The 15066-nt window shown below is 60.5% G+C and overlaps 1 protein-coding gene across 5 annotated transcripts in view; it reads left to right on the top strand.

Annotated features, from left to right (window-relative positions):
* Positions 1 to 13825, top strand: part of CUX1 (cut like homeobox 1) — a 317448-nt gene extending 303623 nt beyond the window's left edge. For all 5 annotated transcript variants that reach the window (XM_081297058.1, XM_081297057.1, XM_081297056.1 and 2 more), the window contains 9 exons: positions 5600 to 5727; positions 6272 to 6338; positions 6900 to 7012; positions 9620 to 9736; positions 10726 to 10809; positions 11293 to 11349; positions 11753 to 11833; positions 12583 to 12647; positions 12906 to 13825. In XM_081297058.1, the coding sequence (XP_081153184.1) occupies positions 5600 to 5727; positions 6272 to 6338; positions 6900 to 7012; positions 9620 to 9736; positions 10726 to 10809; positions 11293 to 11349; positions 11753 to 11833; positions 12583 to 12647; positions 12906 to 12975 (782 nt within the window). In that variant the 3' untranslated portion in view covers positions 12976 to 13825. The remainder of the gene's footprint in view (positions 1 to 5599; positions 5728 to 6271; positions 6339 to 6899; positions 7013 to 9619; positions 9737 to 10725; positions 10810 to 11292; positions 11350 to 11752; positions 11834 to 12582; positions 12648 to 12905) is intronic.
* Positions 13826 to 15066: the final 1241 nt, after the last annotated feature.

Genomic DNA, 15066 nt, shown 5'->3' with positions numbered 1-15066 from the left:
CGTAGAAGTAGGGTGATGAGAATGCTGAGCACACAGGACTCTGGGGACCTGGGACACCTGGAAACCACAGGGCCCAGCACCTAGCTGTGGTTGTCCCCATGTCCCCTATAGGTGTCGTCTGGCACCTGAGCAGGGGTTCTGGTGGTCGGTGGTGGTCTGGTTTTTGTTTCGTTTCTGGCACTGGGGACTGAACCCCGGGGCGCTTAACCTCTGAGCCCAGCCCCAGCCCTTTTGATGTCTTACCTAGAGACAGGGTCGCTCACTAAGCTGCTTAGGGCCTCTCGAGGTGGCTAAGGCTGGCTTGGAGCTTGGGATCCTCCTGCCTCAGCTGCCCGAGCCGCTGGGATTGCAGGTGTGCACCACCGTGCCCGGCCCTGAGCGGGTTTCCTCACCCAGTCCTGCTCCATGTCGGGTGCTCCTCAGGCACCTAGAGACCCAGCAGCTGCCGGGTCTTTCCTGGCTACTGATGAGGCCTGTGACAGGCCGGTGGGCACACAATGTGGGCGGCAAGGGCCTCCTCCCAGCACCCTCTCCTCATTGCCTCCCGTGGCAGGAGGTCACGTCTTTGCAGTCTGTCTGGTGTGGCTGTCTGTCAGGGCAGCTCCCACAGCCAAACCCAGAAGTGCTTGAGGAAACTGGAGTCTCTGGGTGGGACAGCAGTTCTCCACTGGTGGCAATTCTGCCCCTGGGGACATTTAGCAATATCAGATGTTTTTGTCAGTCACAATAGGAAGGCACCCTTGGCATCTTGAGAGCAGAGGCCAGGAGACCCTGCTAGCTCTCCTACAAGGCATGGGACAGTCCCCCACAGCAAAGAATGACCTGGCCCCACATGTGACCAGGCCCACCCCGCCCTACGAGGCCACCTCTTTCAGAACCCCTCCACCGGGGTATGCAGCAGAAGGTGACTGAGGCCAGCTCTGGGCCAAGGACATGCTCCAGGCTGGGCACAAGCCCAGAGGAGGGTGGAGCAGGAAGAGACACCCAGGTCCTGTTGTTTGGGGGCTGGTCACTGAGCACTGACCTGGTGAGGGGCTGGAGGACCTCAGGGTGGAGTGGCTGAAGCAGGTAGAGGCTCTTGCCAGGTAGACGAGGGGCAGCAGGGGCACCAGGTGAAACAGAAACATGGCGGGCGGGGGGCCACGTCCCCACGCTAACCGCCATGCGTGGTCACCAGCAGGCCTGGGAGTGTCTATGTGGGTGTTCTTCCCAGAATGACGAGAAAGACTGCAGTCCAGGGCGTCTGAGGCACTCTGGGGGTGAGAGTCCCAGCTGGGGAAGTGTGTGTGAATATGGGGTCACTGTGGGCTGTGGCCCTTGCCGTCGGGGGTCACCGTCAGGTGCGGTTGAGGTGCCAGAGAGATGCTGAGTGGGAAGGAGGCCCAGGAAATGGGGTGGCAGGCGGGAAGGCCCCGAGAGGACTGGAGAATGAGGACGTGGCCACGTGCGGAGGCCTTGGCGGGTCCTGGGTGTGGTGGACACTTGGGCATGGACTTCTCCAAGGTGCTTTGCTGGGGACGGGGGGTGGGTAGAGAGAAGGTGCGTGTGCGCCGGGAGCTGCAGCAGGACCCCCACAGCACTGTGCCACTGCCAGGGAGAAGCAGAGTCCATGCGCCAGGAGGGGGCAATTTCCTGGGGACACCATTGCACAGGGGCATGTGGCCGGCACCCGCTGGCAGGGACAGGCACAGCCACCATCACCAGGGGTTGTCCTAGGGCAGAGGCATGGAGGGGCCCATGAGGGAGCCTGCAGGTGGCTGATTGAATAAGACAGGGTCCCTGCCTCCAGTGCCCACAGGCCTCGCCACCTGCCACCAGCTGTGAGAATCTCTGCCCTTCAGTGGTCCTTGTCCTTGCCTTGGGCGGTGGACTCCGCCTCCTTAGGTCTTGACCTTGCTCTGATCTCCTTCTTCCCTCTGAAATGCACCTTCCAGGACGTCTTCCAGATTCTCACAGAAGGACAAGGTCCCCTTCACCTTCAAAGGGGGAGAGGACAGTCAGAGGCGAGGCCAGCCCCCCCCCTCTGGCACTCGCTCGCCCTCATCACCCCTCCTGCTAGCTGCAGACTCTCCCCACGCCCTCCCACGGGCTCTCTTGCACAGCCACCCCCCGCCACAGGGTCCCCCCAGCCCTGCGCCTCGTCACTTCTGGACACCTGTCCCCAGCACTCGCCCCTCCCCCACCCGCCACTGCCCTGGGCTCACAGCCCTGGACCCTCTCCAGTGGGTCCGCAGCCCTCCCCGCCTCCGCCTTTCTGAAGCTTGAGACACCTGCGACCCTCCTTATTTCTGGACAGTCCCTCTTCCACGTGGTCCCTGAACACGCTTCCTCCTGACTTGTCCCCTGATTCCTGCCACCTCTTCCCCAGGTTTTTGTGGCACTCCTCTGAGATGTCACCACAAGCTCTGGCCACTGCCACTGCTGTACCCTCTGGGTTCCTTGCCCGGGCGCCCAGGTCCACGTCCCCACCATACAGTCCATTAATTGTCCCACGGTACTACGTGGTTCCAGAGCCGCCCGCCCCTCCGTCCCCTTCCCAGGGGGCTGGGGCCAGACACGGGCCTCCTCCCCGGGGTTCTGTACACAAAGGGTCCAGGCTGTCACCAGCACTTCTTCCACCTTGTCCCAGAGCGGATTTGCCCAGGTCCAAACCCCGCCGGCCTGGGGTCACGAAAGCCCTAGAGGGCAGGGGTCAAAGCCCAGCTCTGGAGGAGTCCAACCCAGGCACTCCTCTGATGCTCTGTGGCCACCCAGGAATTGACCCCCAACTTGTTGGTCTGTGTGTCCCCTCCTCATGCAGAGGGGGCAGGGAGCGTCCACAGCCCCTCCAAGAAGGGTCTGGAGCTGAGACCCTCCTCAGGGTGCCTCGCAGGCCGCCTCCTGCCTCCTCAGCCCCAACGTGGAGGGACGGATCCCAGGCACAGCTCGGTCACTGCTGGGGTCCTCCTGGGCCTGTCCTTGCTGTCTCAGGTGCCCGCCCTGCCCTGAGGCTTCCCTGCAGCCTCTCCCCCAGGGCCTCCCTGCCCTCTGACCTCTACCCAGCCTCTCCTCTGGGCCTCACAAGCCATCATCCTCCATTTCTGCTGCACACAGACACCAGCCAGCGTCCCCCAGAGCCATGTACTCAGGGATGGTGTCCCCTGACCCTCATCCTGCGTCCAGAGCTCCACAATGTCATACTTGTAGCTACAGCAGAAGGCTGCCCAGAGCAGCTGGACACAGGACACACTGACCGTCCCCAGGGAGGCCTGAGCTGGCAGCCTGGGTGGAGGTCTGCTCTCAGGACCCTCACACACGTGCAGAATGTCACCTGTATGCACAGGCAGGGACCATGAGCCCACCCCCAGCAGCTGGCCCAGGCTCTCCCAGCCTCCCCTATTTCCTCTGGTGGCTCTTGAAGCTGCAGGTTGCGCCCACCCTGGAAGCCAAGCTGAGCCATGCTTGGGTGGCACAGGCTGGTGGCAGATAAAACAAGCAGGTCCCGGAGCCATCTCACTGGCCTTTGAGCCAGCCCTTGTGCCACTTCTGCAAGGTCCCTGCCCCACGCACACCCCCGGGGAGAGGTTTCACTCTGGTGCGCAGTGGTCACCTGCCCTCAGTTCCCCATGTCAGCCCCGCACCTGTGACCTCCGTGCCCTCATCCCCGAATGCCCTTCACCTGCGCCTTGTCTGGGACTCTGTCTACCCCACCCAGACAGAATAAGTCCCTGCACCGTTGTGGACAGGCTTCTGTTTGCAGTTGCTCCTGTGGCTTCTCTTGCCAGGAAATGAACCCCCATCCCCTCCCTCAGTCCAGGCCCTTCACCTCTATTAATGTTACCCAAGCTTCTGTTAGCTTGATTTCTTTCTTTCTTTCTTAATACTGAGGATTAAACCCAGGGCCTCGTGCATACTGAGCAAAAGGTCTACCCCTGAGATGTACCCCTAGTCCTGTTTGCTTACTTTGAGACGGGGTCTGGCCTTGAACTTGTGATCCTCTGGCCTCAGCCTCCTGAGTGGCTGGTCACACAGGCGGGCACTGCTTGGCTTCTCTGGCCTTCTGTAGGTCGCCACCCAGTGCCACTTCCCACTAGCTTTCTGGCTGTCCTCTCCCTCCATGTCCTGGACTTCCATCCATAGCCCTCCCCCCCCCCCCAGCATGCATGGTGCGGAGGCGCGGGCTCGGCAGTCCCATCTCCAGGCCTGGGCCCAAGGCCGAGGTCATGGCAAGTTTGTCCTTTCTGGGTCTCCCCACCGGGGCCCGCTAAAGATCCATCCCTGCCACCCCAGCCCGCCCTCAGTCCTGGCGCTGCCCTCACGCCACACTCCACCGCCTCCCTTCCTCACCACCTTCTGCCCGCCAGGAATAGGGAAGGGGCCCGCCGTCTGAGGAAGGAGTCCAATCTGGGGCCTGAGCAGTGGGGACTGTGGTGTGGGGAAGCACTGGGGGACAGGGCACCGCTGGGTTCCGTCCCAGGTGGGGACGCCTCAGTTCTTCATCTCTAAAATAGGGACCCTCTGTTCTGAATGACCAGACTGTCACAGGGTGCGGAAAGGGCGTGGCAGGTGGTGGGCACCAGGAGGTGGAGCAGTGGGGTGAGGTGGGGCTGTCCCCTGGCCCAGGGCCGGTTGGACAGCTGGTCAGCAGGCTGCCCAGTGAGGAGCCCGTTCACAGCTCACTGCCTGGAGTCTGAGCATTTCTGAGGCCACAGTGCCCCCTGGTGGCCATGCAGTCCACCTATAAGGACAGCGCCCCACAGCTCACCAAGGAAGGTCTGTCATCACCATTTTTATAAATGAGGTCCAGAGAGGGTGGTCCAGCTGCCTGGAGTCACACAGCCAGAAGCAGACCCATACCTCATCCTGGTATCTGGTCATCTCCCAGGACTCTGCTGTCCTAGCCAGTGACCACTGAAGGCATCCTGGAGACCAGGCTTGGAGAACTTGCCCACCATCTCCCACCCTCCTGCAGGGGCAGAGGTTTCCGAACAGAACTAGTTTGGATTTGCCTCCTAGCAAAGATGATCCTGGGGTTTGATTCACAGCACCAGGCACGGGGCTGGTGGCAGGGGCTGGCTCCTGGATAGGGGAGAGGGACAGGGCTGTGGGTCAGGGAACTCTGGGGGCCACCCAACACTCACCCCTGCCACCCTGTCCACCACTGCGTCTGGAGCCTGTTGCAGGGGGTCCACCCAGGTCTGGGCTCAGCTCCAGAGGCAGGACCCCCCCTGCCCCCCCCCACACACCTCACCTGCTTTTCTCAGCCCCTCCCACCCGGGCCCTCTCCGGTCATGATCCCAGGACATGAGAAACTGGGGGCTCACTAGGGAAGCCTGGGGCTCCTCGCCCTGCTTGACAGAGGCCAAGTGAGACCCACAGGGGAGAAGGGGCCATCCAGGGTCACCGGGAAGGTCTTGGGCAAAGGTGGGGTGCCCCCATTTCTCCTAAGTCCAGGCCCAGTTTCCTTCCTCTCCCCTGGGGACCCAGGCCCAGAGTGGTTGCAGCCAGCACCTCTTGGGCAGTGGCCGTGTGGAGGGAATGGCCAATGGACCGTGAGCCGCAGGGGCAAGCCAGGGGTCACGTCAGGTCCTCTGATGGTCGCATTTTCCTTTGGCTGCAGGGCGCTGTGCGGAGCTGCAGATGCACGTCACCCAGGCCATGGCCACGGCCTCTGAGCAGAGAGAGCTGATCGCCCGCTTAGAGCAAGACCTGAGCACCATCCAGTCCCTCCGGCGCCCGGATGCGGAGGTGAGCCCCGCTCCCCTCTGCCCTTCCCCGGGCCCCCGTCCTTTCAGCCTCAGGAGCCCTGGACCTCCCAGGTCGGCCCCCCATGACCCTGCAGCTGGGTAAGCCCACCCCACCCCAAAAATCTAGGGGGCTGCGCCCACATCTTCTGGGCTCCCCACTCCCCCAGGGCTGGCCACCGTCCTCCCCACGGGCAGAGGCAAGGCCAGGCTCCTGCACCCCTCTCTCAGCTGAAGCATCAGAGGCCCCAGACCACAGAAGGCAGGAGCCCAGAGGGTCCCCAGGGGCATGGCATCACCCTCGCAGCTGAGGAGGTGTGGCTGCCCGGGTCCCACAGCGTCCGGCTGCTGGGCCAGGGTTGCCCAGGCTCTGGTGCCGCTCAGGGCCCAGTGGCCAGGTGAGAGCCACGCGGCTGAACTCCCTCAGGAGCACCCCAGGGCCCAGCCCATGCAGGCCGGCAGCTCTCCACTCCACTTGGCTCGGCCACCCTGAGAGAGGGCGGTCAGTGCCTGGATGTGGGAGCACCTGCGTCTCTCCCCCACCTCAGGGTGCTGCTGAGCAAGGGTTGGAGAAGATCCCAGAGCCCATCAAGGAGGCCACCGCCCTGTTCTATGGTGAGGAGGGGCCCAGGGAGGAGGGCTGGGGGCAGGTGCAGGCGGAGAGCCCAGAGCCCCCAAGGACGCTCCCCCTCCTCAACAGAGGAGCCCCCACCCAACAATGCAGCAGTGACCTCAAAAGCAGCAGGTCGGCCCCCGCGCCCACCCCATGGCCTGCCGTGGCTTTAGTGCCACAAGGCAGCTGGAGCTCCTCAGGGTTGAGGGGAGGCAGCCTCCTCAGGACTGAGGCCAGAACCTGAGGCTGCCGCACCAGGATGTGGGGGTGTGTCCAGGCCTCCCCAGTTCCCTCAGTGTCTCTTTGCTTGACAAGGGACGGGTGTGACAGAGGCAGTGGCCCCACATCCATACAGAGTAACAGAGCGGAGGAGCCCCAGGCCTGGCAGTGCAGACAGGTGCCCTGGGGCAGAGCCCTGCAGGGCCAGCCTTGGCCCTCTCAGGCTCCCTGGCTGCCCCTCCCCTTCACACACCTGCTCACACCTGGGGGTCCAACTTCCCCCTCAAGGCCTGGGCCACCCATGTCTCCTGCCACGCAAAGCCACCATCTCCACTCTCTCCCAGGACCCTCCCCACCAGCCAGTGGCACCCTCCCCGAGGGCCAGGTGGATTCCCTGCTCTCCATCATCTCCAGCCAGAGGGAGCGCTTCCGTACCCGGAACCAGGAGCTAGAGGCTGTGAGTCACGTCCTTCTGTCCCCTGCATGCCACAGTCCTGAGGACATAGTGGGAGAACACATGGGCCCAGAGGAGGAAACTGTCACAGATCTTAAACTGCAGTGAGAAGGAGCCTGTCCTGTGCAGTCAGGGAGGGCTTCCTGGAGGAGGCCGTGCCATGCTGAGTCCTAAGAATCAGGCTCAAGGTGGGACACACAGGACCTGCTCCAGGTTGCAGGAAGGAAGCCCAAGACAGGCGGGCACCAGGCGGGCAGGCTGCTGCCAGGACAGCCCCAGAGGATTTAAGCAGCGGAGTGCAGCTGTGATGGACAGCAAGGCGGGTCACGTGGGTGCCAGGGCAGGACAGAAGGTGACCGGGCAATGGTTACAATGGTCCAGGAGGAAATGCCCACCTGAGGCAGGGGTGGGAAGCAAGGCCAGGTGGGGGAGAGGGGGGCTGGGAACCCCGTGGAGATGAACAGCAAAGGGATCTCAAGGGGTCAGGGGACCAAGGAGCCCAAAGAGCCTGCTGGCCACTGGCCCACACCAGGGCCTTCCTGGAGGGGCACCTGAGGGAGGGCCTGCCCTGCACAGGTGACCAGTCTGGACTTGAGAGGTGCTGTGGGCCCCAGAGGAGAGGCCTCCATAGGGTGTTGTCTACACGTGGCTGGTGGCTGCAGGGATGAGGTCCCCAAAGAGGACGGAACAGAGCCCTGGAGGGCCTGGGAGGGAGCAGGAGGAGCAGGGGCAGGAGGTGTCTAGACACTATGCCTAGGCCAGGGAGGCACGGACACTGAATGCAGCAGGGCAGAGAGCCAGGTGACAGAGCAGGGAAATGTGGGTGTGACACTGCCCCGGCCTTGGGGCTCTGGAGCCAGTCCTGGGACTCTCCCCTACAGGGACTCTCCCCTACAGACACTCTCCCAGTGGGAGGGGTCGGGAAGTCGCAGAACCTCCTCACAGACCGCAGGCCCCACCAGAGCCATCAGCGACTGGCATGGTCACACCCAAGGACCCTCTGCCACCCAGCTCTGGAGCAAGAGGCTGTACAGAAGGAGCCACCAGGGCTGCAGGTGTAACCTAGGAACCTCCTGGCCCTCAGGCCCTGGGGACAGCCCCGGTGGAAAGGCCAGGAGACACAGGAAGTGGGGAAGCAAAAGCCTTTAGAGGGTTCCAGCCTGTGCTTGTGCCAGGCATGGGGGTGCAGCTCAGGAGGCTGAGGCAGGAGGATGGCAAGTTCAAGGCCAGCCTCAGCAACTGAGCAAGACCCTGTCTCAAAAATAAAAAGGACTGGGGGTGTGGCTCGGTGGTAGAGCACCCCTCGATTTAATCCCTGCACCCCCCAAAATAATAACAATTTTAGACCTGGTACCAAAACCTTTCTTAAAAATCATGGTGAAATAAACAACGTAACATAAACTTACCATCCCGACCAATAAGTACACTCGCATTATACCACCGTCACCCTGGCCATCTCCTGAGCTCTGCATCCTGCAAGTCTGAACCTCCACCCACTCAGGTCCCCACTCTTCCTCTGCTGGCACCTGGCAGCTGCCACCCTGCTTCTGTCTCTAGGAACTGAACCACAATTTTCTTTCTCACTTCACATAAGTGGATTCATACTGTATTTTCCTTTGTGACTGGCTTAGTTCACTTACTGTCATGTCCTCAAGGTTGATCCATGTTGTACCATATGTCCCAATGTCCCTCCTTTTAAGAACTGCTCCATTTTCTGCATGTGCCACATTTTATTTGTCCACTCCCCTGCGAGACCTCTGGGCTGCCCCCGGGCTGTGGCTGTGGAGAGCAGTGTTCACAAGGGTGTACAGATGACATTCCTTCCAGACCCTGCTCTCCTATTATTTTGGACGTGATCCCAGAAGGGGCCTTGCCAGAGCGTGTGACAGTTCTACATTCGATTTTTCAAGGAACATGGCCACACTGCCATGTACCTCTTGGTACTGCTTGAATTTCGAACAGTGGAAAGGAAACCCCCACTTTCACACACTTGAGGAAATTGAAACACGAGATCCCATTTCCTCTCGCCTTTAGGTCAGCCAACATTAAACCCACACGGCTGCGATTCCATTTCTGTGAAATGTCCAGGAAGTGACTGCCAGGGGGCGGGGGACAGGGGGACGGCTGACAGGTGCAGGGATTCTTGCTAGGGTGATAAAAATGTCCTGAAATTAAATGATGGAGATGGTTGGACATGGTGAGTGGACTGCATTGTCCACATAAAGATGGTGACATTTATGGGATTGGATTAGACCTCCGTGGCTTACAGAGGCTGGGGACACGGCTCAGAGGGAGAGCCCTGGTCTACCAAGTGCAAGGACCTGGGTTTGACCCCCAGCAGTGCATTAATAATAATAGGAGTCATGATGATCATCTAAAAGGCTGGTAACACCCCAACCAAATAAAATACGAAGACACCTGACCCCAGACGGTGACCTGGGCTGGGACCAGGAAGAAAAGGGGGAACTTCCAAGAGGGGCAGCCATGAGCAGTGTCCAGCAGGTCAAGGAGAAGGCCATGGGCACAGAGAGGGGCCTAGTAGAGGGCAGTACTTGTGCCAGTGTGGTGCCCTCTGACCCTGGCCCTCCCGCCTGCCTACTGCCCCCACAGGAGAGCCGCCTGGCCCAGCACACCATCCAAGCCCTGCAGGGCGAGCTGGACAGCCTGCGCGCTGACAACATCAAACTCTTCGAGAAGATCAAGTTCCTGCAGAGCTACCCAGGCAGGGTGAGAGTCCTCCCGGTCAGCCCCAGGGGGCCAGGTAGAGGGAGAGGCTGGTCAGGGCCTTGAGACAGGAAGGTTGGGGGAATGACCTGTGGGGCAACCCTGGGCCTGGGGGACCTCCGAGGCCATCCAGCACCGGGACTCTTGTCAGCCAATCTCCCTGAGCTCAGAGTGGACTCCATATGGGTTCACTCAAAAAACCAGCAGGGAGGTGGGTCCTGGACCAGGGGCCCACCAGCCCAGGCAACCCTTCTGTGAACCCACTAGTGCACCCCAGGATCTGGGCACTGAATCCTAGGGGTACTGAGCATTCAGGACAGGCTGGGAACTGGTATGTTTTATACATCTATATTTTTTAAAAAATTCAGAATTTTCATTCCAGTTGAGAATGCTGTCCCTGGTGTCCTTCGGCCCCCAGGCCTCTCAGGGGTCCCGGCCTGCAAGGAAACCCTTTCTGTGACCAAAGGAAGACAGAGCGGGAAGTAAAAGGGGAGGGAGCTCAGACACCGCGGGCCCCACCCCCACCCGCTGGAGCAGCGCTGCTATGCTGCTCTCCAGCCACCAGAGGGCGCCCAGACTCCGCGAACCAGTGCTGCTCCAAGTGGCTGCCTCCCCCAACCCCCAGCAACCCCCTCCAAACCTACCAAGCCGCATCCTGGCCCACGTCTGTGGTCCCAGCTACTAGGAAGATGGAGGCAGGAAGATAGCTTGAGCCCACGAATTAGAGGCCAGCCTCAGCAACTTGTACCCAGGCCCAGCCCTATCCTGTCCCACCTGGGCCTCGTTTCCCTAGAGGTAACCAGAAGTGGGCCTGACTCCTGGAGAGGAGACAGAACTCTGACCCCAGGCCAGAGCCAGCAGTCACATTCACACTGTCACCCAGCACCCTCTCCCAGCCTTGCAGAAGCTATAGCTGTTGGCCTGCCTTCCCTGAGCACTGCCTGCCTGCTGGGCCGTGCCCCTGACGGGCTTCTCTTCCTCCCCGTGTGCAGGGTGGCAGCAGTGATGACACAGAGCTGCGATACTCGACCCAGTATGAGGAGCGTCTGGACCCCTTCTCCTCCTTCAGCAAGCGGGTCAGTGCAGGGGGCCTGAGCAGTTCCTGCCCACCTGGCCCGACCACTCCCTTCCCTATGCCCATCTGTTCTCCCCTGGCCTGGCACACCCGGCTCTGCATGCCCAGACCCTCCCTGACCAGCAGCTCCACACTGCTTCAGTGCCATAGAGGCCCAGGACACCCCCAGGAAGGCCTCAGTGGCTCTCTGTGGGCATGTGGCAGTGAGCAGGTTCACCAAGTGCCCTGTGGGGCAGGCAGACAAGCAAGGGGGTCCCACTCCCCACGATGGTGGTGGTCTCCCCCACCCACCTGCCTAAGCCTTCCTCTCCAGGAAGAGCTTTTTACACAGGCATTAGGGGCCCTGGGAGTGGGGGAGTCACATAGATGCTGGGGGAGCCCAGAATGTCACACTGAGTGGGACTGTCACCAGGGGGCCCGTAGCAGCCACCTAGGGCTCTGCAGCCCTCTCTGGGTCCTTTCTTCATCGTCCCTCCTCCTTCAGGAGCGGCAGAGGAAGTACCTGAGCCTGAGCCCCTGGGACAAGGCCACACTAAGCATGGTGAGTCCCCACGCCTGTGCCTACCTGGGACAGACAGGAACATCTATCTCTAGGCACCATGGCACCTGCCCTCCAGCCCCATCGGGAGAAACCCCAGGGGCCACACAGCCCCTCCCATGCCCTAACAAGGGGGGCCATGTGACTGGGGAAATGGGACAGGGTCCTTCCCTCTCCCCAGCAGCTCCTCTGATAACACCATTCACTGTCAGCTTTGGAACTGGGCTGCAGGGGGCGCCATTCCCCGAAATCCTGTAGCTGGACTTCCCCCTCCATCCGCCCCCTTCCATACATTGTAGAAGGGTCCCCAGCTCCCAGCCCTTCCCTCCCCTTGCAGCCCCAGCGCCCCTTTGCAAGAGCCAGGGGCAGCCCTTTCCCACCCTCCCACTCCCTGTTTGCCCCCCAGGGTCGTCTGGTCCTCTCCAACAAGATGGCCCGCACCATCGGCTTCTTCTACACCCTCTTCCTGCATTGCCTGGTCTTCTTGGTGAGTGTCCTGACAATAAGCCAGGGATGTCACCATGCTCTGCTGACCTCCAGGGCAACAGGACCCTGTTACTGTGGCCTCCTCAAAGCCACACCCTCAGTTCTGAGCCACTCCTCTCCCTTGGGTCCCCATCCTGGGGACAAAGAGCACTCCAGACTTGGATTGGATTCTCTGACTAGGGCACAGCCTGGCCACTCAGGGGAGGAGGCCTTTTTGACCACAGCCACTGACCCAGACCTGAGGGGCTTGGTGGAAAGAAAGGCCTTGGTGGGAGCCTGAGGCAAGAGGGACCAGGTCTAACAAATCCCCCCAGTGACTGCCGGGTGGGCTGTCCACATCTCCCCAAGTCAGAGGGGCACTGGAGTCAGTGGCCTGGGGATGCCTCTGTGTCTGCCACAGTGGGGAGGAGAGGGCCAGCCTGTTGTATGAGTCCAACCTCAGGGACTCACCTCCAGCCAGCCTGTCCCATGGCCCCTACAGAGCTAGCCTGGGCTCCCACTCTGACTGCAGGGCCCAGCACCTCCTGGACCTGTCAGAAGTATGCCCCATGTCAGGGCCATTCCTCTGTGTCTGGACCCATCGGACCTCCTGTGAGACAAGCAAGCTCAGGAGTGTCTCTGTAGCCCACTTCCTTGGGGCCGAGGCCACAGGACATTTCTGTCCCCAGAGTGCAGACACAGGGGCCATGGGTGGGCTGTGGGAGTGGCCATGAGATGGGTGGGAAGCTCACACTGTCTCCATCTGGTCAGGTGCTCTACAAGCTGGCCTGGAGCGAAAGTGTGGAGAGGGACTGTGCCGCCACCTGCGCCAAGAAGTGAGAATGTCCCCTGTTCCCAAAACCCAAAATCTAGTCCCCGAACTCCCACCTCCCTCCTCAACACCACACCAAGCCCCTCCCTCATGATGCCTGCTCCTCAGGCTGTCCACCACAGCTCCATCCTGTCCTCTCCCAGCCCTCCACCACGCCCACTTCCCCAGGGCCATCTGTCACATGGGACGTGCCCCCCCCCACACACACACACACACTTCTCTCCTTTGCACATTTAGCCTCAGAAGTGGTTTCTGTTCCCAGGTTTGCCGATCACCTGCACAAGTTCCACGAGAAGGACAACGGGGCAGCAGCTGGTGATTTGTGGCAGTGATACCAGGGTCACCCCTGCAACAGTGTGGCTGCGTCCCCACCCCTGCTTGATCAGTTGCTTCTAATGAGTTAGGCTTCCCCTGACACCCCCCACCAACATGGAAACTGTCCTTGTCCTTGGCCCAATAGCTTCCAGAGGTCGCAGGTCCCCTTGGGCTCCTTAAAAGAATGTCAGAGCCACATCAGGGTTCCTTAGGTCCAGAAGCCCCCTAATGCCTGGCCAGGCTGACCAAATGCTCCACCTGCCTGGCCTGGACTCCGCACACAGCCTGGCCTCTAGCACTGGTGGCAGAGACCCCGGCTGTGACACTCACCTGATTTTGGCATTGGTTAAACCAGTTTGGACTCCTTAGGCCTGGCCTGTGACGTCCCCTTTTGCTCCCCTAGGATCTCCCTCACACCCTGAACAAGATGTCAGGTCCTTCCTGTAGGCTACTGGGCTTTGAGTCAGACCTCCGTGGTCTGCCTCTGTCACTGATCCACCCCCCCCCCCATAGAACATAGACAAGGTTAGATAAGAACTAGTTTACTCATGCCCCACCCCCATCCCCAGAGTATGGGACAGTTTCTGCTACCCCCTCCCTGCCCCCAGACACAAGTGATTTCTGCTTTTTTCTTTAGTAAGATATTCTGGTTTCTAGATGAGGAAGTGCTTCCAACAAGATCCCAGGGCCCCCAGGCTCCTCAGACCCAAGAACTAACTAGAGGGGTCCCAGTGCCTCTCAGCCATGCAGAACTGACTGTGGGCCACTGTAGCATGGCCACCTCTGGGGGCCACTGGCAGATCTCCTTAGTTAGGTTTGCGTTTCACACTCAGCCTTGCATGTTTGAATAAACCATAGTTGCAGCCACACTGCTGCCCATGCTCTGTGACTCCTGAGCTCTGGGACACTGGGGTTATGGAGGCCAGTAGATGCCTGCAGCACCACCTCAGGATCAGGGCTGGTCTGTCCATATGGAGCAGGGCCCTAGCATATAGGAAGTCTCTCCCGCTCTTCCTGTCCTCAAGAATTCCGAGTGCATTCAGAGTTTTGCTGAAACCCAAACCCACAGCATCTGGGCTCTCTTGGACAGGCTTGCAACCCCATCAAAAAGGGAAACCAGTTCCTTTCTTCACAGCCAGCTGTCAGGCTGTGGTTGGGGCCTGATATTTTAGTGGGTCCACATCCCTTCCTGGGGAATCCCTGCTTCCCTTTCTGTACGCACCAGAGCTGGATCTAGAGCAGGGCTCCTTTCCCTTGGGTCCCCCAGGTGCCAGAACTCACACCCATCAGGGCTTTGAACACCAGTCTTGCATGGGGATTCCCTGGAACCACTGGACTGTGCCACCTCATCCCCACGCCAGCCCCACTCACATACAACATCTCATTTTGGTCTGTGGTGGCTGGCCTTACCCGCTAGGCTGGCTCCAAACCTGGCTCCTGCCCTGCAGTCTACCAGACCAGAGTCCCCTGTGCCACATCTGCCTCGAGCTTCTTCCTGAATGCTAGAGCTTGTGCATGCAGGACCCCTCACCATCTCTTCCCTCAGAACTTCCTCCAAGGCCCCAGAGCTTCCTGTACTCCAAGACACAAGATAGACTGTCCTCTCTGACCCTCATTCCTGTCCCTTGGCTCATCACCCCTTCTCCCCCTCTCAGCCACTTTCGTTTCTCCCACCAGTTCCTCCTGGTAGGTAGGTTACTCAGAGTTACTAGGCCTCTGGCTCCTCCTCACTGCCTCATCCCAAGGGGTCAGAGCTATTGTTCCACCCTGATCCTCTCTGGCCACTGACAATCCACCAGCAGCAAGCTCAGGGCACAACTTGTACCCGGGTCAGTCCACAGTGGGCCAGGCTGTCCAGGGGCAGAGCCTCCATCAATCCCGTTCTGCTGGCAGCCACCCTACCCCCCAATTCCTGGCCTCATGCATAGGTGTCCTGGTTCCCAGCCAGCATCCAGCCTGTGGGCACCTCCATCGATGGCTGGACTACTGCCTACTTCATTAAGTGTTTGCTAGCCAGGTCCTGCTGCGAGGGCAGCTGGTACAGTGTGGCAGGGAAGGGGCCAGGTAGCAGGCCTCCACCGAGACCTGACTAGCTTTAGTGCCCCTGT

The sequence above is a fragment of the Spermophilus citellus genome (genome assembly GCF_964194105.1).
Source record: "Spermophilus citellus genome assembly, chromosome: 6".
NCBI classification, from domain to species: domain Eukaryota; kingdom Metazoa; phylum Chordata; class Mammalia; order Rodentia; family Sciuridae; genus Spermophilus; species Spermophilus citellus.
The sequence above is the reverse complement of the archived record's forward strand: the minus strand, read 5'-3'. Positions and strand labels throughout refer to the sequence as shown.